The sequence below is a fragment of the Trachemys scripta genome, chromosome 4 (genome assembly GCF_013100865.1).
Source record: "Trachemys scripta elegans isolate TJP31775 chromosome 4, CAS_Tse_1.0, whole genome shotgun sequence".
In the NCBI taxonomy this organism is placed as follows: Eukaryota; Metazoa; Chordata; order Testudines; family Emydidae; genus Trachemys; species Trachemys scripta.
Window position 1 is genome coordinate 87,196,732 of NC_048301.1, and position 23,357 is coordinate 87,220,088.

Consider the following 23,357-nt stretch of genomic DNA (forward strand, 5'->3'; position numbering starts at 1 on the left):
CTGGGAGGTCAAAGTGATGGTGCTGGGGGCAGCAGCCATAAAGACTTTTATTTTTAAACAGGAAGGAGCTGGAAGGGTGAAACAGTGGGGGGCTAAGGTGAAGAGATAGGAGTGTCCTGGTGAGGGCAGGAACTTGCTGGAGGGGAGACGACAGACAGGAGTTTAAATAAGCTGGTGCCTTCAAGCGATCTTCACAACCGCTTTACAACTGTCAGGCCAGTGCTGTGTGAGGGGGAGGAACAAGCAATCCAATAAAAAGCTTTAGTGCCAGAATGTGTTCAGTTAGCTAAGCAACTACACTACTGGACTGCAGAGGCCTCGTGTTCTTCTGGTGAAAGGGGTCATGTGGCTTCAGAGTTCCTCAGAGCAAAGGACTGGGTGCCAGGAGACTTACAGAGTCCAATCCCAGGTGAGCCTATCTGATTCAGTACAGTACCTCAGTAAGGTTGCTAATCCTCCAGAATTGTCCTGGAGTCTCCAGGAAGCAAAAATGAATCTTTAATTAAAGATAAGGTCATGTAATGAAACCTCCAGGAATATGTCCAACCAAAATTAGCAACCCTATACCTCAGGGAACTCACTCACCCTCTCTGAACCTTAGAAAGAAAACAAAACAAAACAAAACAGGACCTCACTGCAAACAGATGCTTCATCTGAGCTGAACTTTTCTAGGTAAATATATTACAAAAGGTTATTTAGACACAAAGACATTTCTTACCGTCTGCACTATGTAGATCAGTGTTGCAGCAAAGCGAACAGACTTGTTAAATCTTAACTCCAAATACTGGGGGAAATGAGAAGTACAATTAGTGAAAAGCATCTGTGACATTTGGGCCAGATTATGATCCACTTATTAGCACTGAATAGCACCTTACTCCCCAAGTAGTCCCACTGACTTTACTAACACTGCTATCATCACTAATGAGCAGGATAGCAGGATCGTTGCAGCTATAGAAAATTACATTTTAAGAAGCCTCATAATTAATCTAAAGTAGCTAAGTATCATAATCATAAGTATCTAAAATAATGTGTTGGGTAGAACTAAACTATCCATTACCTGCTTACTAGACTGAAAAATCCAGAGGCAAATCAGAAAAGGAAAAAGTGCTTTATTTTGATGCTTCATCCAGCTATGTGAGAGGGGAGAGTCGGGGACATCTGCAAGCTAACTAGGAAAAACTTGATTGGCTTCTGTAGAAATCTACTCATTCACTCACTCACTGAAATCATCAGGATAAACTCCAATTGCCTGATTAAGGACACTGCTGCCCTTAATAACATCTGAGTACCCATCCATAATTTCCGGGGAATTACGTACCATATAGAATGCTCCCCAGCACACATTATTTACAAAAGATTCCAAGGACTTTCTATCTTTAGAAATCTTCATGCAAAGATACTTGAGTAGCTTCTCTGTTGTTACTCTTAAGCTTGTCATCTTTATTTGCATTCATTGGGATAAACTCTCCTCTCGTTTACACTGAAGTGACCCCAATGATTGTAATCGAATTGCAATGATGAAACTGAGAGGAAAATTTGACTCTGATCTTTTATTAGCTCAATATATTAGGGAAAGTGCCCTTGCTTACTTTGCTTCTGGTGACCGGAACAGATTTCCAATCTGAACTTTTCCTAACCTAGCAATGAAACGTTTCAAAATGCCTATGCACAGTTTTTTAAATGGAGTTTTTCCTTGTTTTTAAGCCTCTGTGGCTGTGTACAAACATTCCCATTACCTTGGTTTGATTTATTGGCCCATGAGGCTTTATTTCACCCAATCCTTGGTTAACTGAATCTTTCGGTAGTGAAGAACAGGAACATGTCCCATGACCTCTGACTATTGAATACCTCACTTGTCCAAAATTTGTCCAGTGTCCCCAGACACTGACATCCAGATAATTGAGGCTGTGCACTGTGCTCTCAGTAATAACACCACAGTGACAATTGATTATCACAGCTGCTGAGCAATCATACCAGGAAATTTCAGAAACAGCTGGGAAATTGCACAGGGAGCAAAAAACTGGTGTTATCCAACTCCCTCAGTTACATCTACAGGCCCCTTAATATCTCCTAACCGAATCACTAGAGATGTGCCCAGATCCTCAACCTGCAAATTTTGGTAGTGGTCAAAATCTGAACCCAGATCCACACTCAGTAAATGTCCCTAGCTTTACAAGGACTGAGCCAAAATCCCAGATCAGACAACCCTGAATTTAGTTGTTTGGGGGGTCGGAAATGGAATTTAGCAGTTTCAGCCCCTCTTTAATACCGAATAGCATTTTCTTTCCTGTTTATGGAGACTAAGACTATGTCTACATTATAGCTTGGAGTGAGATTTGCAGCTTATTAGATGTACCCAGGCAAGCTTTGATCTAGACAGCTCACCAAAAATAGCAGTGCTGACACTGTGGTGCAGGTTTCAGTGCAGCCTGCACCAGCAGGCCTCAGCCTCTCCCATCCCCGCCAGCTATCTACTTGCTTGTGCTGCCAGTGCTGAAGCACACACCATGGTGTCCTCACTGCTGTTTTTAGTGAGCTGCCTAGAGTACAGCTAGCACAAGTACATCTACATGAGCTGCAAAGCATACCCTGACTGCAAGGTAGACATAGCCTAACCACATTTATACCACTCTCCTCATGCAACACCTTTTTTATTTGCATTTACCAATTTTAACCTATTTTTGTATTACTGTATTAAGCAAGGTGGTGAGCTCCCTGGGGCATGTCTGCCTAGTATAATAGGCTCTTAATCCTTGATTGGTACCCTAAGCATAACTGCAATACAAATAATTTATTATTATTATAATGCTATTCAATGCCAAAGTATAAATAAATACCCTGTGGTTTTAAAAATTCCAAAAGACAGGTTTTACCATAGATTTGGGTTAGAAATATCCGTATACGTAATAGACTGGTTATAATAGTGTCAATTTTACTTACCTCATAAGTGCTTGTAATCCCAGATCTGTAGAATATGGGTAGGAAAAGTTCAGAAGTAAAGATGATGACAAACGTATATGAAATAAAGAAAATAATGAAGGGCGCTCCATAGCGATATACCTCTGCTGGTGTTCCCAGAACAGTCACTGCAGACATGAAACTAGCTGTAAGGGACAATGCCACTGGTCCGCATGTCATCTGCTTACCACCTACTAAAAATTGCTTTGAAGTTGCATTTTTCCTCTCCTTAATTGCAAAAAAGATACCAATGCCAGAAGAAATTAGAAAGAGTGCAGCAAAAACAACATAGTCCCACACCACGAAGTTTTTAATGTCGGGAGCTACGAACTTGGACATAGTGCCAACTGGATAATTCTCCGATATCTAGGTGAGTTTTTTTTTTTTTTTTTTTCTAAATCTAATTCACAGAAGCAATTAGCTCCTTCCTAATAAGAGAGATGTTTCCAAAGCTTATCAATGCTAAAAATTAAAAAAGCAGGAAGAGTATGATCCAAGGACCAACTATGAGCTTTTGATCCAGTTCATTCAAAAGTATTACAAAAGAAATTGGTTTAGATAGAGTCTTAAAGGAACTATGTACATTTGTACCCTGGTCCTATCAATGTGCTTGTCAGTCTGCTAATCAAGTATGTACCAAGGAAGCATTCAGGCTCTCTGAGAAATAAATGACTAATGGAAACAAGATAGATTCAATAGTTCACACTCTTTTTATCTGTCAAGTTTTTATTTAAGGTTAAACATTACTCAGACACATTGACTCGATACAGATTTTTACTGCTCAGCAGTTTTTAAATAAAATGAGGGCAGTAAAACAAATCATTTAAGGGGGAAAAAAGGAAGGAGGATGGTGGGAACATATAAGTGAACTGAGTGGTAAATGGGCTCTATTTTCAAAAAGCTGCTTCTGGGACATGTGGCTAAAATCTGCTCTTGTGCACTAAAGAGAGAGCACAGAGTTATTCTTACACAAATAGGAGATTTTTAAGTGTGTTCTCTAATGCAGACTCCAGAAGTTGTTCTGTGCCATTGGAGATGTGATCTTCTGTATTCATGTGTATTTATCACATTCAATCCCAGCGAGCTAGTTTCAGTTCCCAGGTTCAAGAATCTGAGCTCTCGGCTTGGTGTTTTTAATGTTGGGAGCTACGAACTTGGACATAATGCCGGCTGGCTTACAGTGTGCATACAGTGATTTCTTTTCCATGGGCAAACTGGGAACATTTTCTTAAGGAATAGTGTTTAGAACAAGAAATCAAAGTAAATTAATCCGAGCACAAAAAGAATAAGAAGAAAATATCTCCAGCACAAAGTGCCATCCATTCCAGTGACTGCCCCCCTCACACCCCCAAGTGCAGAGCCCAAACCTCTCCAAGACAGTCACCCAGGCAGAAATCCTTATAGCCTTTTCCATGAACATCTGTGGCCAGAGGACTTTGATGTGGAGCTGGAGTTACGGTAACATCTCTGATCTGTGTCACACCGTTTTATTTATAGAGATAAGTCTGAATCACAAAACTTCCTCAAAGTTCAAGGAAGATCAGATCTAGTGTTCCAGCTCTAGAGCAAATATGTTTGAACATAATAAAATTCAAGGAGGTTGCCTCTTGGGTCAGTGTAATTTATTTTATCTATAATTACCAGACATATGAACCCTGCATAAGGCACCACTCTTATTAGGCAAGCTCCAGTGTTAAAAGACCTGCCCTCCCCAAGAGAATTTCAGTTCATATTTTACAGGTGGGAATCGACACCCTTTAAAGAGATGCTGGTCACGCCTGCTTCACATGCAAGTCACTATCAGAGCTACATGACAGTAAGGGCCAAAATTCCATCAGATTAGTCATGGACAAGACAATTTGCATATTGAAAGGGTGCTGGCAATGTCTTGATTAATCAAGTGGTACAAATTATGCCTCCTTTAAAAGTATGTTACATATTCTTATCATGTGGTATTAGATTCAATGTGTGTTGACTGATCTTTACAAGAGGCAGACAATGGCTGGTTATACCCAAAGAGAGTAATTTACAAATGGATAGATAGCTTATTGTATCTTTAGCCACAATGCTGAAGCATGGGTGGAGTGTACACTGCAGTATCCCAGGAATATTCCTAGGTGGTATTGCGATTTGGAGATACAAGTCTCAATGACAGTGCTTCCCCCTGCTTCTTTCTTGCTTTGGGTGGTGAGTTGGGGGCTATGCGAGCAATGAACTACAATATTCCTCCTGCTAGCTCAGCTACACTTGACAGCAAATAGGAGTAGGTTGTTAAAACCAGTACCCATCTCATTCCCATCCATCTGCTATGGAGGGCACACACAAAAATGGATGTGCAGTGGCCTCTTACTCCTATGTGCCTGGGCTCAGAGTTCAAATAATTCCCACAGGGGCATAAGAGTGGATCGTATTTACTTGGAGTTTTGCCTTTGACTTCAGTGCGGTCAAGATTTCATCTCTGGCATTTTTTTAAGGCATTTGTCTGTTGCAATGTGCTCACCAATGGCGCTATAGAAATAATAATCAGAAGATCTGAAATGGCCACGTACCAAAGTTTCTAAGGTAAAATACAATGTGAGTTTAATATTTCTCTTTAGTATGGTACAACATATCTTCAAATGACTCCATAGTCAAATGAACTTTAATTTTCCACCTGTCTGCCAGTTCTTTAGCTGTTGTAGCATAAAACTGTAAGAACATTTAAAATGTTTTCTACACAGATAGCAGTATTAATGTTAAACTTGCATGGTATGATTAACAACTGATAGATGTTTGTGACAGTGGTAAATACTGTGCCATTACAATAGTGAGGTCCTGAGGTCAAATACCAACTGGGCTGTGCAAGAAAATATTAACTTAACACCATGTGGAAAAACAGCAAGGAGTCCGGAGGTGTCACTGGACTCCTTGTTGTTTTTGTGGATACAGACTAACACGGCTACCCCCTGATACTTGACACAATGTGGAAAAATATACTCTATTCTTTGATAGTTAACATGGGGAAATAAATCATTGGTGAATTGAATATACTTCTCTAGAGTGTCTCTTCTCCCTTCAATAGGTATTCATTGGGATTAATTGAAGTAAAGTGGATTTCCATCAATGGTGACAAATAAAGCTACTTGTCTGCTCATGTGTGTTCTGTATAGTATACATCTCTACCCCGATATAACACGACCCGATATAATACGAATTTGGATATAACGCGGTAAAGCAGTGCTCCGGGGGGGGGAGCTGCGCACTCCGGCGGATCAAAGCAAGTTCAATATAATGTGGTTTCACCTATAATGCGGTAAGATTTTTTGGCTCCCGAGGACAGTGTTATATCGAGGTAAAGGTGTAGTTGGATAATAATTCCAGAAGGTCTTTTCCACCTGACACCAACAGCAGAATCAACATTGATATAATGTAAGATTTAGCCCAGTGTGAAGTCTTTTTTTATGAATGGGCCTAAATAGGACATGTGCATATTTATTTTCAGATGAGAATGTACAACACTGAAAAGGGGACTCAACAGCAGAATGGGGCAATCCACTGAAAAGAGGATTAGACGTATATATGCCAGTAACTTCTACCAATATTTTCATAACATCTAAATAACTCCATTCTAAATTGGTGATTCTTAGTTCAATTTACTCAAACCAAACCCTCACGTGCCAAAATAAAATATCTCAGAAATGTGGCTTCTGATAAGCAAATGTTCCTTCCTAATCTTTCTTAATCCTTCAGAGAGGTTGAAAACGAAAACATACTGCTTTTGTAATGAGCAATCTATCTCATGTGGAAATACGTGTAGTCATCTGCTGCCACAACTCAAAGGTACAGGAAACAAAACAACAGGATTTTTTTTACTTACAAAAACTCCAGTGAAATTAAGATTGCAATTAGTGATTGACAAATCTCCAAACATTTGAGGTTCAGTCTTGGTTAGTATGAACATCCCAGAGTCTGAATGTAGGGTCAGTAATTGAGCTAGAAATCAGAAGAGAAACTTCCAACCCTTCTACTCATGTGCATCCTGAATGAAATTTACCCCCTCTACAGTGGGCCTATAAAAGGCCTATGCCAAATCAATGTTCCATTTTGGTATCTTAAATGTGTACTTGAGATGCTTTGATCAATCAAGTGGTACAAATTATGTCTTCTTTTTAAAATATGTTAAATATTCTTGGCATTTGTAACTCTCTTATGAAGCCTTAAAGTGGAGCTTAAGTGGTATATAGGCCTGTCTAAACATTCTGCACAGAGGTGAATTTCTATATATGAGAATAATTTTTCTTGTGATGATTTGTTTTTTTCTGGCCAAAGCTGAAAACCAGAGCTATATTTAAAAAAAAAAATTCAGAACTTTAAAAAGTTTGCTTTTAGTTTATTCTTAGAAATGCTAAATGGTTTGTAAAGGACAGAAGGGACTGTTGTAATAGTTTCTGAAACAGTATGTGCATCCTATATGACGTGGTAGTCATTTTAAACTTTTAAGAATATAAACTCTTCAGTGAAGGGGCTGTCTTTTACTATGAGTTTGCACAGAGTCTAGTACAATGTAGCTCTGATCTTGGCTGGAACTTCTAGGCACTATTGTAATATAAATAATACGAGTATTATGAATTCTAGTTGGTGTCAGTTGAATAGTTACATTATAGTACAACTATAGAACTGGATTCATACCCACATACCACTGAGAGCTCTCAGTATTGGAATACAAGGAGAAATGATTATCTTGGCTGTGTAGTCAGTTAACATATTCTAAAATTTATGGTTTATGGTAACTATATTTTCTATTCCATGTGACCTGGGGGAAGAGAACCAGGAAGATATAGACAATGTGGAGGACCTTATACTGAGCTTTTCTGCTGAAGGTCAGTATTTTTCCCAGTCAGGAGGGATAAGAACAGTCTTATACTACAAAATTGCCCCGGGGGGGGGGGGTGGATTTAGAAAGGAAGTTGTTTTTTCAATTTCTTCAATACAAAAGAATATAGAAAGCTCCTTCCCTTCCTCCCTGCCCCATCTTTTAAGTAAACGTTTTATTTATTTGAAGAATATCCACAATCACTTCCACAATTGCTTGGCAATTTAACTTGCAGCCATTTAGTCCATGAGAGCTCATTCCATGTGCTATGACGTCCCGGGACTCCCAAGCAATACTCTGGAGAAGAAGGGGAGAGAGCAGAATATCCAAACTTGTGCTTCTGAACCAGTCTTAGACACTGTAGGTGCAAACATATGATGGGCCAGATACTCTGCTGCTCTGCGCTTTGTGTAGTGGGTGTACAATGCTACTCAATCAGAACCATAGCATTTTTTACACATTTGCACTGGTATAAATGGCTACACAAGCTTCAGGGCAATGGAGAATATGGCCCGATGGATATAAAGTTTGTCCACTTTAGCATTCAAGGACATCCAGTTTAAGTGAGACTAGAAACACCATTTCCAAGCCTGGGGCCATATCATAAAACTAGAGAGACGGGGACAGAGCCCAGCCAACTGTGTGAGGCAGAATGTCACTCTTGTGGAAGATGGGTTTGACAGGTCACGCAGGAAGGTGGAGCACAGCCTCCAAACCCTCAGATCTCAATGAGCTGCAGGGAAAGGAAGCATTAACTCCACAAAGGTACTGACTCTGCAATGCTGCCCTGGCCCCCTCACTTGGTGTGCAGTACCTCTTTCCATGGAGGTCAGGCAATAATACTGTTAGGTATCTATGGGGTTCTAAAGGGAACATGCCAGCATCTCACCCTATGGAGTTGATAAGGAATGGCTTCTGCAAGCTCTAAGAGTTTCACTCACCCTCTTCCATCTGTCACTCCTTCCTTAGTAGCTTGAACACAGAGTTTGAGAGTCTGCTACCACTATCATTTAAAAGAGTTATTTCTTTAGCCCATGAGGCAGAGTTCTCTCTTGCAATGCAGGTCCAGGCTTCATACCCTGTTGATGACCGGTTTTTGTGGGGGAAAGATTATTATCTGTGATCCTTGCAATAATTTGCTCCCCTTAGTCCAAATAAATGGATCGGACCCCTGGTATGTAAGTGTTTTATATCTCTCTTGATTTACAGGAAATTCACTGAATGGTGATACATTTAACATTAATCATTCTGTCAGGAAAGTTTAGCTGTCTATGTTCTGTGCACCTGTAAGGAAAATCCTCCAGCCTTAAACACAACTGTGTCATGAGCTCACATACAAGTACTTAATCTTGTACTTGAATCAGAAAATCACACTTGAAGGGTTTTTTCGTCTAGTAAATGAATAGCTTTCAGTCCTTCAGAATTGTCCTGCATCTCTCATAGTAAATTTCTCAATTTGAACCTGTTCCTATCCTTGTGTTAATACATAACCAACATCTTGGACTAGTATGGACAGATAAACTTCAAGTGCTGCAATCTTCTTGAGTTGCAAAGTGAAAATGCTGCCCATTTAGGACTCCAAACATTACTTAATCAATAATGGTCAACAACAATTTGATGTTCATGTAAGGGAAAATATATCCATAATTCCAAACATCTGCTGTAGTTGTGTTTTCTTTTCATATTGAACTCATGAGATCGGGTATCTTCAAAGAATTCTCTTTTATCATTAGGTCAGCAGCATGCATTACCCTAGGTTGTTATAAATGTTTTACAGATGACAGCTATTCATAAAAATAGAACATCTACCATTAATGATTCAGTTCCTTTGTTTGCAATTGTATCTTCTTTCTAAGAGGGTACAAATATTTGCTGATCTCATCTGTTTCAGTGAGATGACTAAAGTATCTAGCATTATTTATATCCTTTGTAGATTATCTTTTGTAGGCTAAGTCTCTTTTTATCCTTGCATGTCTTGTATCAAACAATCCTGTCTGTCTATATCCCATCATCTAGACCTGGGTTCCCTCCCTTCTAGCCAGGATCTCTTTCCCATTTAGCAATATGGGAAGGGCAAGATAGTCATGTTCCTCTTTGGCTTCAGAAATTTCAGATTGAGACCCCCTACTCTAGGCATTATAGGGACCGTATCTGCTCTTTAGGCCTAATCTCACAATGCTCAGTGCAGTGTCAAAGGAGCTATGCCTGTGTAATAATAAGGAATCCTCCTGTATAGTGTTTTTTGTTTGGGGGTTACTTTTTTCAAAGCAGCGTGTGGGATTTAAATGGTATGATGTTCCCAGAATAGCCAGTTGGAATTATACAACTGAAACTTTACACAATACTTTTGCAACACTTTAAAATTTACTCTAGGTCATGGTATTGACTAAGGTAATTTACCCAGGATGTTTCTGTAACAAGCAGCACTGTTCATTTCTTAGTTAGCAAATCATTAGTTTTGATATATATTCAATTATTTAGCCATTTAAAAAAATCCCACTGCATTTTGGAGGAGATGTACAAAGAATGTTAATTTGAAACAATTTTAATCTTTGCCAAGGTAGATGCTTGGTTTCCAGCAACTGAAAGGCGGCTGTTAAGACTGTTACATGAAAGATGGTATTGACCTTTGAATGATCACTGATGGATGATCATTTTACTGTGTGTTGGATATTCGAGGAAATGACAGCTGCATGAATAGTGAGCTATAATTCATAAAGGGGAAGTTGATAACATTTTCTGAATATTGGATACAAGAGGTGAACAAGTCCCAAGGCATAATTTAATTTCTGGAACCTGCCACTATGCTAATTTTACTGGCAGAGATTTTTTCACAAACTCTGGCATTGTCTGCAGCATGTTTTCCTATGTCTCATTTAAATACATTGCTTGTTAAAGATACCAGCCTGACAGTCCTCCATATACAGAAAAGGTGCAGCATGGACAATTCTAATGCAAGCATCCTCATCCCACTAAAGTGCCTCAGTCATGATCTAGAGGGATTATTTCTAGAAGGTAGTTCATCCTGGCCCGTTCAATCCCTGGTCTCTGTAAAAAGAGACAAGTGACAATTAGGAAGAATAGTGGTAGTGTTTATTGTGTTGTGAACACCTGCCCATCAGATCGGACAGTGCACAGGCCACAAGATGGCACAACTAAGACTGGATTTCATTCAATAACCTGTTGGTGAATTAATATATTTGGCACAGATAAAAGATGCTTATCTGGCATAATTGACCTTATTTAGGCTGATAAAAAATGAATATTGGAAGACTCTCCTTATGATATTGACAGGCTGAGCATCATGATTGGTGAAAGTAATACATATTAGGAGAATTTAAGCTAAATTTCTCAGAATGTTGATAAGCTCTAAATTAACAGATTCCTTCCAGGAAAAATATTTTGCGGGTATAGTTAACAACTCAATGAAATACGTGCAGCAGCAATTCAAAAAGTAACTAAGATCTATGCATAAAAGGATAGAAAAAATACATGCAATATAATAAATGCCCCTGTGAAGCTATGCATTCTGTTGGTAGATGGTTATTTCTGCTTCATTCCCTTTGCACCACTCAGGTGACTCAAAGAGGCCAGATTCTGGCAAAGGGAAATGTTCTACTGGCATAAAGCTGGTAGAGTCAGTTCCTGGGCCAACACCCCTCCCACCCAGTGTTAATGGGAGGAGACATGGTGGAGCTTTCTTTTGCTATGTCAATCCTCCACCTGTCCCTATAAGGACTGTCCATCAGTGCCCCAGTTAAAGCAGTCCCATAATTGTTCTAATTCAATCTGGGGTGGTGTTAACTAGCCCACAAGATCTGGGAACTGGGTATCTGGCTCTCTGGCACTTGCCCATTCCCCTTTATCAATCAGAACTTGGCTGCAGGGAAGAAAATGACCTTGTCCTTTTAAATCTAGAGGAGAAAGCCAGGCAGGAGGAGCTGAGGAAGATTTTAGCCAGAGCTCTACCCTGAATCAGAGAGTGAGATGAAGTAGCTGTAGGGATAATCCTGCTTTCCTTATTCTAATACAGTGCCTTCTCCAGTGTTAGAAGAGTGATCCTTTATGAACATCAAACAGCTGCTATTCAGAACAATGGCAATCTGTCCAGGAAGATACAGGAGAATTGTAAAAGTTCAAAGAAGGGCATCAAACTGTCTAAAGGCATAGTAGTGTTTTTATTTTGGAGAAGACCACATGCCCTAGGAATGTTAAACCTTTGAAAGGAGAGAAATAAGAGGTGATTCAGTTGAGGCATACCAAAAGTAATGAAGGGTACAGGGAAAGCTGACCAGGTGTTCTTATTAAATAGAGATAATTAATAATAATTGCAACTATACAAGCTGATGGTAATATAAAATAATCCAGTCATGCTCAGTGAATTTAAAATTTCTGGGAACCATCCAGGCATTTTCCTTGTGTTTTCTTTCTACCTTCTTTTCTAAACAGCTGGTACTGGCCACAGCTAGAAGTAGGATGCCAACAAAATGGTCCAATGCCTTGAAGCACAGCAATTCCTATAGTCCATATCAGGGAGGTTTAGCTTTCTCCATCCTGCTTTCACTGGATTGCAATTATGTTGTGACAAGACAAGAGCATGGGCAGTGCAACTCTTCCCTTGTGTTTCTATTCCCCAGATCTCGCTCACACAGATGATGGGGGAATACAGGGATCATAAAGCCCTAGATGGGATTTCTTCCCTTGCATGGGTCCCCAGCATAAGTGGCTATATGTGTAGCTTCAGCATGCTGGAGGCACTGAGACAGTAGTCTCTACTTGAGCAGGAAAGGCTGCAGCAAAGCAACCTGTGACAGGGTCAGGCCAGAAGGCTACAGGAGAATGTAGAAAGGAAGGTATATTAGCCCCAGGATAAGAAGGTCCCTCTTCCCCTGGTAACTGAGCAGGTGTTACTCCAGGTTAATTAAGACACCTGGAGCCAATTAAGAACCTGCCAGAATGGGTTAAAAGCCTTCCCCACAGCCAGTCCGTGTGGGTGATAGGTGTGGTGAGAGAGAAGGTGAGCTGAGTGGAAGCTGACAAGGACCAGAGAGAACCCTGCAGATATAGAGATTGGGGAGAAACTGTACCCTAAACAGGAGGTAAAGACCCTTCCAGGTCCAAAGACCTGAAGAAAAGGACCCTACCAGAGGGGAGAGACTGAGCCATGTATTTGGTGTGGTACTGCCACACCCGGAAGTGCTACCAGAGACTAGGGGCTCTCCCTCCCCCAGCTAGAGGATTGGGAGGAACACCGCCCAAGCAAAATGGGGACAATAAGCCAAGGGGTGTGGGGAAGTAACCCAGAGGAACTAACAGCTTTCCTGGGAACTGGCAGTGTGAGGCTGCTACTTGTAGGGTCCCTGGGTTGGGGCCCAGAGTAGAGGGCAGGACTGCCCCCCTCTCACCCCCTTTTCCTCTCACTGGATGTCCACCAAGGAGGTCAGAAGCCCCAGTGAAGCAGTGAGGACGTAGCAGGCCCTGAAACGGGAAGGCTGCTAGGAGACAGAATTTCCCCGCCTACTATAAACAGAAGAGGGAAATTCTGAGAGATGAGATGCTATCCTGACCCACCACTAGAAGGAAGCACAGGACCCACTGAGGTAGAGAAGAAGCCCTGTTACAAACCACACAAGTAATGTCCTCAGGAAGGAACTGTGAACAGTTCTCTCCTGTGATCCCAGTCAAACAGGAGCCAAACATAATGCAAGGTTCCTTTTCACTAGCCCTCCCAGTGCTAAGTCCCATTACCTGGGCTTGGGGTGGGATAAGACTTGCCCTTTAATGATGAAAATAGTGCTTGAATAGTTAATGAACCTATGTAGCTCTGTATCTGGTCCAGTAGTGTACCAATAAAAGGTTAAAACGTTCTGCCGGATTCCTTCCCATGTGCTACAAGTTGAATAACTTCTATGTATGACTTCATACCTTTAGAGCAGAAAAACTGGAGCTCCTGGTGGCAGAGAAATAGCTTCATTTACCTGGAGAGACTGGTACCCAGGGACTGATAGCATTAATAACTGAGAAGCTCACCTGAAATTCATGAAAAGGGCCAATTTAAAGATCAGAAGAGAGCATGTGGTGAGACTTAATGCCCCTCGTTTCAGCGTCCATCTGCAAAATGCTGACTCTGGAGAAGAACACATTATTATTTAATCTATTTTTATCTTGAATGAAGCAGAGTCGTCAGTTACCAAACAAGTCAAGCAGGGCATGATTCTTCAGGGTAATTGCGTGTGAGGATCTTGTTCCTCTTAATGTATATTCATTAGAGTCCTAACAGCTCAAGATTCTAATTAAGGAAAAATAAGTAGTGTCTTCAGCTAAATATTCTGGAGTTTATTAATGACCAACAGAGGCGGCTTCTTATTTTTAGTTTCCAGCTTGAAAACACAACTCACTGGGCTTTTTCTCCTCTGCTCTCCACTCTATGTGTCATCACACCAGTGCAAAGTGAGTGTAAAATGACACCAGATCAGAATGGAAGCAGATTACACCCAAGTTGCACTCTGTCTGCAGTCCTGCAAATGGCTATACAAGGAACAGGGCAACAGAGAATCAGTCTCAGTGTGTTCTGAATAAGAATCACAAAGCCATTCACATTGTCAGTTTTTTCTCTCTAATGACTGATAAAAACATGGAGAGTGGAGTAATATAAATGATTAAATATAAAGATTAGATTTAAGCTAAAAAAAAACTATGTATAAATTGCACTGGGTTCCTCTTAAATCTGCCAGAATAAATTTAAGCCATTGTGTTAGAGAGCCAACATTTTGAGTAACCCACTGTTACTACTTAGTGCATTTCTGTTTCCATCGCAGCCCCAGAGTCCCTGCTTTGTAAAAGCAGATATTGGCAGATCTGCAATGAGCTCATGCACCTGTCTCTTGAATGTTCTGCTATTCTGTAAGTACCAGAATATGCTTCAAACAAGACATCTGCTCCATACATTTTGTTTGTTTTGTTTTGTTTGGCCCATACACTACAGTATTTCCCCTAAAGAGTATGTGCCTGTGCAATGATAAAAAATTTGTAATATTGGTCTTAGAGTTTTGGCCAATTAATTATTTTTCCTTGGTGATTGCCTTTAATTTCAAAGCTTTGCCACTCCTGTATATTTGCAACCAAAAATAATCTCTATCCTAGTCCAGACTGCAAACCCCATACTTACATAGGTAAGCAGTTACTCCCATGAGAATTCCCCTTGGCTTCAGCAGAATTAATCATGTGAGTAATTGCTTGTCATCATGAGTAACAGGTTCAAAATCAGGGCACTTGGACAAAATGGACCAGATCTCAGCTACTTACACAGTGTGAGTCTGGACTAACTCCTTTAGGGTTTCAAGTATCAGAGGATAGCCGTGTTAGTCTGTATCCACAAAAATAACAAGGAGTCCGGTGGCACCTTAAGGACTAACAGATTTATTTGGGCATAAGCTTTCGTGGGTAAAAAAACCTCACTTCTTCAGAAAGCTTATGCCCAAATAAATCTGTTAGTCTTTAAGGTGCCACCGGACTCCTTCTTCCTTTTGGGTTTGAATCACCAAGGTGCTGAGAATCCTGGCTCTGGTCCAGCAAAGTACTTAACCATATACTCAACTTTCAACACCTTAGTAGTCCCATTGACCAAAGTGGGGAGAGAATGCTCAGCACCTTGTAGGATTGAGCCCTTAAAGTCAGACTTACTTGCTAACTGTCTACATAAATATGCTGAGATTCTATCCCCTTGCAAAATGTGGGTCAGGGTGTAGCAGCTATTATGAATATATTATGTACTATATATATGCACATATATTTGTATGTGCTTAATATTTTTTTAAATGGGAGGAAATCTTCAGCTGGTGTAAATAGTCACAGTTCCATTGAAATGTACCCACTATCCTCTACATTTACTACTTATATCCCCTCCACCTATAATTCCTTATAAATACTTCTTTGCTCAGCTCTGCAGAGAAGGGGAACCTGTCTCAGTGGAACACACAAGATTTACTGAAGTAAGATTTTGGTCCTACAGACCATATATGTCAACTCAATTTCATACTCAGTACCCATTAAAATCAAAGCTGAGGAAATTCCACACACGAAAAATTGTTAGACAAGTACAAGTAGGTAGTTTAAAATCAGTGGAGGTGATAGTGAATGATCGCTGATGGGGGAGAGGGGGGAATTGTCTGGCTACCTTAAGTATATATTAGCACACTTCCTAACAGTTAGATTTTTGTAAAGTTAAAGAAGTGTTGTAATTAAAATCCAACTTTGTTTTTAGGGGTTAGCAGAACTCCATTGCAACACATTTTCAACTAGAGCTAAGTTGAGTTAAAAAATGCAAAAAAATCATGAATATTTTCAAAAAAAATTTCAGCTTTTGAATTCTTGATATGTCATGGAATTTGCAAAATTAGGGGGGAAATAACCAGTTCAATGTAGATTTGTGAAGAATTATACAACTCCAGCCTTCCCATAACCCAGGACAGTGCTTCATAGGTACAATCCAGCCCTTACCTTGCTTAATTCTCTGTTTACCCAGCTACTAAAAATGCTATATTTGTGATTTGCAGTATTTGACACCCACAAAAATGTTATTTGGAAAATGTCAGTTCTAAATAGTTGTTAGCTGTCAGCATTGCTAATCCACCAGTGACAGCTTGTTCTGATAATGTAATGTTTCACTGTAGTGTTTCGGTGGTTTGGGTATCCTGATGTCAATAGTCTACTGGGGTGAGAGAGGATTCTGGAAAGAAAATAATTCTCCCCAGTTCCTATTGTTGATTTCAGCTCCTTGTAAAGCAGTCATTATGTTTTGTCACAGGGATCTTCAGGTACTCTTACTCAGGGTGTTGAGATGTATTGAATTAAAGTTTGTAAGGCACTTGGAGTTTCTCAGATAAGTACCAAATATGGTGATGGATAAAACTTTCAAAAGTGCCTAAGTGACTTAGAAACCTAGCTGCCATTGAAAGACAATGACTCCTAAGTGCTTTAGTGACTTTTAAAAATGGGACTTAGGGTTCTCAGTCACTTATATGCTTTTCAAATTTTTACCCTTTCATCTTCCCAAAGCTTAAGGGTGTTTGGATTTTGGCCTATTATAAGGCTATGGGCCAGCTTTTAAGTTAGATCCAGATGAGACTTAACTATAGATCAATAGATCTATGCATTTGATGTTGACTTGTCTATTGAACACAAAATATGGCTGATTTAACACTCCAAACACCAGTCTACCCATTCACAAACAGACCATATATGTAGATTTATAATGGAAGACGGAATAAAACAATAATAAAATCTCTCTGTATTACTGTGACATATGAAAATAAATCATTTATATTTTATCACTAAGCACATTTAAGATTTCAATACAAAGAGCAGACAGTCCTACCATAGTCAATATACACCATTTTTTATTTAACTATATTTTTCACAGTATATTAAGTGGTAGAAAAAGAAATACCATTGATGGATATGGTGTCTAAATAGTCACTTTAGAAGGCTAAAACATCTCACATGCAGGGAAGCTTTCCTCCTGCACATGCACATAGTGGCATGGGATCTGTGACTAAACCATTTACTCTGCAGTGTACTAGGCAAATATTTCTTAAAATATACCCTAATATGTATGATTTCATGAGTTATGTTTCAAATTCCTTATTGAAATTTAGGCTGGCACTATTGTGCTGTGCAAAAGTGGTGGGGCAGATGCATCACATTTTTAGGTACACTGTTGACAGAGAAACATTAACTAGTCTGTTAAAAGAAAAAGCTGCTCCACAAGATACACTTCAAACAAAATGTGCACCGTACAAAGTCATCTTTCAAGTTAAAGATTTTCCTTTGTGATTACAGTGGACTTTGTTTTTTTCAAGGCATAGCATTTCATTAATGATTACTTCTTCCAGCTGGCTTATCTCTTTAGATGAAGGTCATAAGAATTAAAAACACAGTCATTCAAGACCTGGATAAGTATCCTGAAGCTATAAATGATATGATGCTATTTTTATTAGAAGTCACCATTCTAATCAGCTATCTCCAGCATATCGTCAGAAGGTTTCTGTGTTCTCCATGAGAGTCTTGATTATCATTTAGAACAGTCAATAAACCGTGGTCTCAATCTGCAGATCCTTTACAATAGTGTAAAATTAGCTCTAATTACATGGTGCTAGTCTATATTTCCAATTGTGTCTTTAGGCCTTGACAGTTGTATAATCTGAGTAGCTTTGACTGGAGCTCATTGAATTTTTTTTAAAGAAAGTTTTTAATGTGGAAAATATCAAATTGTCAAAAATGAACTTTTTGTGGAAATGTATCACAAAGCCTAATAGTAATAGAACTATGTGACAGTCAATACCCTTATGTTCACTCCTTTTAGAGAATTATGGTAAATCTTGAACAAAGTATGACTTGTAGGGTATCATTTGAAAACTTGTGATTTGCTGATCATTGTTGTCTTGGTAAAATGTGTGTGGCAACATTGTATATAAAGCTATATTACTGGGACATGTTCCAACATATTCTGGAGGGAAGTCACAAACCAGTTCCCCAGAGACAAAAGGTTAGCCAATGCCTCAACCAGGCGTCAACTAGATCAAATGGACCATCACCTGATTAAGTGGCCACTCTTCAGGAGAGAGTGTGGGCAAAAAATCTATATTTAGACAAAGCAGCAATTTAAGGTTCTTGTCCACACAGACTTTCTGTCTCCTGAACATCATCTGGAGATGATTCTTGTACAAGAAAAAGGGCTATAAGAGGAGAAAACAAATCCCCCAAATCATCTATCCATTTCTCTCTACCAACAGCATCAACACTTGAAGAAGAAAGGAAACAGCATTGGACAGAGGGGAGATCCTGACTGAAGGATTCAGCCAGTAAGCCTGTTGGAACTTATGGTGAGAGTGACCTTTGCTTTGAATTCACTTAGTTTGTTAAGTTAGATATTAGTTGTGTTTTACCTTTCATTTTCTTGTAACCAATTCTGACCTGTATGCATCATTACTTGTAATCACTTAAAATATCTCCTTCTATATTTAATAAATGTGTTTTATTTTATCTAAACCAGTGTGTTTGGTTTGAAGTGTTTGGGAAACTTTATTTTGGATAATAGGATTTCTCCATATCATTTTCTATTAATGAAATGACGGACTTTATATGAGCTTGTTTTGTCCAAGAGGATGCTGGGCATTTCTGGGGGAAGTCTGGGACTAGGAATTTGCTAGTGTTGCCCTGAAGTGTAATTCATGAGTGAATGGCTGCAGCACTCACACACCATAACTGGGAGTAATTTACACATTGGAATTACTCCACTTTCCTGCAGAACTTGTGGAGGTCACTCTGCGGAGCTGAACACCAAACTGAGGAAAGGGGCAAAATCTAACTGGGTGGGGTCGAGGAATCATTGCTTCTCTGTGAAACTCTGTTATTTTTTCTGTTTAGCACCCTCAGAGCAGCCATCACAGGGAGACTCTCTTGTAGAAAGCTTTAACGAAGCCATGTTGCCAGGGGAACACCAAGTGTCAGAGCCAATGCACAAGCAGAGAGCCACTGTGCAGATAGCGTTGGACTCCTGTGGAACTCTGGAGATGTGCATGGATACCCATGGCTCTGCCGGGTTTGGGGATGGTTCCAATGGCCTGGTTTTCAGGAGGCATGCATCACTACTGTAGACAAACTGTAGGATCTTCTGCAGAATTTTCCATGCAAGGAGATGATCCCTGTCAGTATCTGGCTGCCTGTATTATGAGATATTAGTTTAAAAGTTCTTTGAGACTGGGAGCATCTTTTTGTTTTATATTTGTAGCACTTAGCTACAAATATAGTGTAGCACAATGGGTGTTAGTCCATAATGGGGACTCTAGGTGCTACTACAATAGAAATCATAAGTAGTAATAATGACCCCCAACATATACACCAATCCATACACACACAAATTGCTCATTCACTCTCTGGTTCAGTCAGCTGTGGCCCAATTTCTACTTAGGAGTTACTAACATAGCTGTGAATAATTTTCCTCTATATTCATCCAGCTCTAATGGTTACTGTGGCTATATATCAATTGTCCATTTGAGTGCTTCTTTTTCTTTTTAATCCTTTACAAATGATGTAAAATGACAGTAATAATTTATTCTCCTCTCTATTAAGTGTCTCTGTCTTACATTGCATTGCAATTTTCCTTTAATTCGCGAATCCATTTGCTTCATGGATCTTTGCATGTGGTTAAGCACATCTAGTACAGAATATTTTAAACTACAGTTTATTGTTTCAGAGTAGCAGCCGTGTTAGTCTGTATCCGCAAAAAGAACAGGAGTACTTGTGGCACCTTAGAGACTAACAAACTTATTCGAGCATAAGCTTTCGTGGGCTACATCCCACTTCTTCGGATGCATAGAATGGAACATATATTGAGGAGAGATATATACACACACATACAGAGAGCATGAACAGGTGGGAGTTGTCTTACCAACTCTGAGACGCCAATTAAGTAAGAGAAAAAAAAAACTTTTGAAGTGATAATCAAGATAGCCCAGTACAGACAGGAGACTTCTTATCAACCTGTCTGTACTGGGCTATCTTGATAATCACTTCAAAAGTTGTTTTTTTCTCCTACTTAATTGGCGTCTCAGAGTTGGTAAGACAACTCCCACCTGTTCATGCTCTCTGTATGTGTGTATATATATCTCTCCTCAATATATGTTCCATTCTATGCATCCGAAGAAGTGGGTTGTAGCCCACGAAAGCTTATGCTCGAATAAATTTGTTAGTCTCTAAGGTGCCACAAGTACTCCTGTTCTTTTTACAGTTTATTGTGTAGTTTATAGGAATGGGGCAGTATCCCTACATGTAGTTGTGAGCCATCTAATGGTCTTTATGGGTATGTCTACACTAGAGTTGGAAGGTATAAATTCCAGCTCAAATAGAAATGCATCCTAGCTCTGACCAAGCTGGACTACTAAAAATAGAAGTGTAGCTGCAGTGGCATGAGCAGCAGGAGTTGCTAGCTGTCCCAAGTACCATCCCCTATGAGACCCTAGGTACGTATTGCTGCTAATTGCAGCTCCACTGCTATTTTCAGCACCGTATCTCAATGAAAGCTAGCATGAGTATGTCTCCTTCAGCTGGAATTTACATCTTCCAGCTCTAGTATAGACATATCCCCTGTTTTCCATTTTTCAAACGCCACCAGAACCTAGTGTTGCACTTCTGAGAGGCCACCCCTCACCAGCCTGACCCTTCCCATCCCTTCTCTGGTGCCCCACCACCACTCTGACCCATGAATCCCTAAACCCATCCCCTCCAATGAGCCTCAGACCTCAAGAGAGCCCCCCTACCATCTCCTTCCAGGAACCTCTGTACACAATAGTCCCCACTCCTATTGTGTACAGAGTCCTGCTGGCAAGTCTAAAGTCCATGAGTCCTGCTTTCTGGTTTCCACTGCTGAGAGGAGCAGGATCTTCAGGTGCGTGGTTTTGTCACATTGAGGGCCTGGATCATAGTAGGACCCAGGTGTCATGCAGAAGTGCTCAGAGCTGTATGACTTGTGCATGGTTCTAACAAGTTCACTGTGTAGCCACAGATGCTGCCACACGTGTGTGCGGCATACAAGTGGGGTGGGGGAGGGGGGAAGCACACATTCACCAGCAACTGGCAATGCTGTAGAAAAACCAGCCTGGTGGCAACCCTATCAGAACCAGCCCAGAGCAGCAGTGTGCATGAAAGTATAGGTAGCTAGACCCTGGATGTTGTCTGTAGTCATTAAACGTGTTTTTTTGTACTCCACTGGGCCTACATGCATCCCCTTTGTATTGCATTTAGGGTTACCACCTGGCCAGTGTTTTTTATTGATTTGTCAGTTGCCAGAAATATAATTTAATCTGCTGGGGTTTTTTTTACGGGGGTCTAAAGATTTGAATTATCACAATACACTGGGACATCTAATGTTAAAAGTTTCCGTGTCTAGCTACAGATGCTGCAGTGTTTCTACTTCCATGGTTTAAGTGACAATGGGTCAAAACTGTTGAAAATCCAGCAGCTATCTGCCCACGAACACATAAGTGCATCACTAGGCCGTGAGTAAACAGCTAATTTAGAGAAAAAAATTAAACCAGGTTTAAAATGTCTCTCTCTTTGGGGAAAATGGACTTCTCTGATAGCTCAACAGAGAACTGGAACAGCAGATAATTGCTAATAGTATAACTGATGAGGAAAAGATGCTGATTTTACTGACTATAATGGGGGCTAAAATGTATAACCATTGTGCAGCTGAACGATCCTGTTAAGCAAGAAAAAAATTGGTGAGAGTGGGGAAATTATAAAAAAAAATCATCTATTCCTGAAGCCACTGATAATTGCAGCGCATTTCCACTTTTATAGCTGGAATCAAAAAGAAAATGAAACCAATTCTGAATATGTGACTGAATTAAATAAATTAATAAATAGAGCACTGGCAGTTTGGAGAGAATTTAAATGATGCTGCAAGTGACAAGTTGGTCTGTGTTATGCAAAATGAAGCAATCCTGAAATGAATATGGACTTAGACTGAATTGACCCTAAAATATGCACTAGAAATCACAGTATCAATGGAGGTAGCTATTAAGGATGCCAGGGAGCTGCAACAGTCTCTTGTGATCTGTGCAATAAATAAACAGGGGATCAAGCAGACAGCACGACATGGACAACAGTCAGAGACTGTGTGCTTTCACTGAGTGAACATCTCATAATGCAAATTGGGTGGGGAATAAGTGAAACCTTGGTTATGCCCCTTCTCTTCCTCTCTCCTCTCCCCCCCCCCGCTTCCCCCCCCAAAAAATAGTAGCCAGCATACTGAGATGGGAAAGGGGGAGAAATTTGCTGCTGGTTTATGCCAGAAGCAAATCTCTTTCCTGCCTGGAGCAAGGGTCCGGAGATACAAATCCTTTCCTGGCATGGCATAGCTACATGCCATCTCTGCTCTGAATCATGTTCTAGGGACCCAATTTTACCCAAAATGTCAAATTTTTCAATGTTAAGAAATGATCAAATGCGCCAGTTGACAGTTAGGATAACCTCTACTCAGGGTCCCTAAATTGGTGTGAACTAGATGCAAGCATTCAAAAGACTAGTGATGATCAAGTTTCTGAGCTGGGTGGGTGGCTTCATCAGAGACCATGCCACTCCTGAACAGCCAGTCTTGATCTAAGATATGGTACTAAGGGATGACATGGTCCTTTGATAGTCAACAAGACAGTCTATGCCACCACTTAAAATGTGGGGATGGGAAGTGTTGCAGGGTGACTGGCACCTTTAAGAGGGGGAGGGGTCCAGCACACCTGGAACTGATCCTCTGCTTCCCATTTGGGCTTTGCAGAGAGCACCTGGGTCCCAGAGAGAAAGAAGAATGACCAGTGAGAGCTGCCTGAGAAGGAAAAGAGACTTAGAGGCAGACAGGAACAGCAGGGAAGAGCTGCTGGAGATGAAGAGGTACAGTGGAGAGGTAGCAGAAGTAACTGGGGGAGAGCTGGGAGAGAGCGAGAGAGCTAATGGTGATGAGAGTTGGTTCAGAGAGTTGCTGGGAGGAACA

At 40.3% G+C, this 23,357-nt stretch overlaps 1 protein-coding gene and 1 long non-coding RNA gene across 2 annotated transcripts in view; one reads left to right on the forward strand and one right to left on the reverse strand.

Annotated features, from left to right (window-relative positions):
* SLC5A12 (solute carrier family 5 member 12) overlaps positions 1-3,629 on the reverse strand; it is a 33,168-nt gene extending 29,539 nt beyond the window's left edge. The window contains exons 1-2 of the mRNA XM_034770093.1: positions 2,941-3,629; positions 719-784 (exon numbers count right to left, since the gene is read on the reverse strand). Coding sequence (XP_034625984.1) covers positions 719-784; positions 2,941-3,297 — 423 coding nt within the window. The 5' untranslated portion in view covers positions 3,298-3,629. The remainder of the gene's footprint in view (positions 1-718; positions 785-2,940) is intronic.
* Positions 3,630-7,267: 3,638 nt separating this feature from the next.
* On the forward strand, positions 7,268-21,861 carry LOC117877098. Its single transcript, XR_004645607.1, has 4 exons — positions 7,268-7,817; positions 14,629-14,713; positions 18,604-18,693; positions 21,759-21,861. It is a non-coding gene; the product is annotated as an uncharacterized LOC117877098 (long non-coding RNA).
* The last annotated feature ends 1,496 nt before the right edge of the window (positions 21,862-23,357 follow it).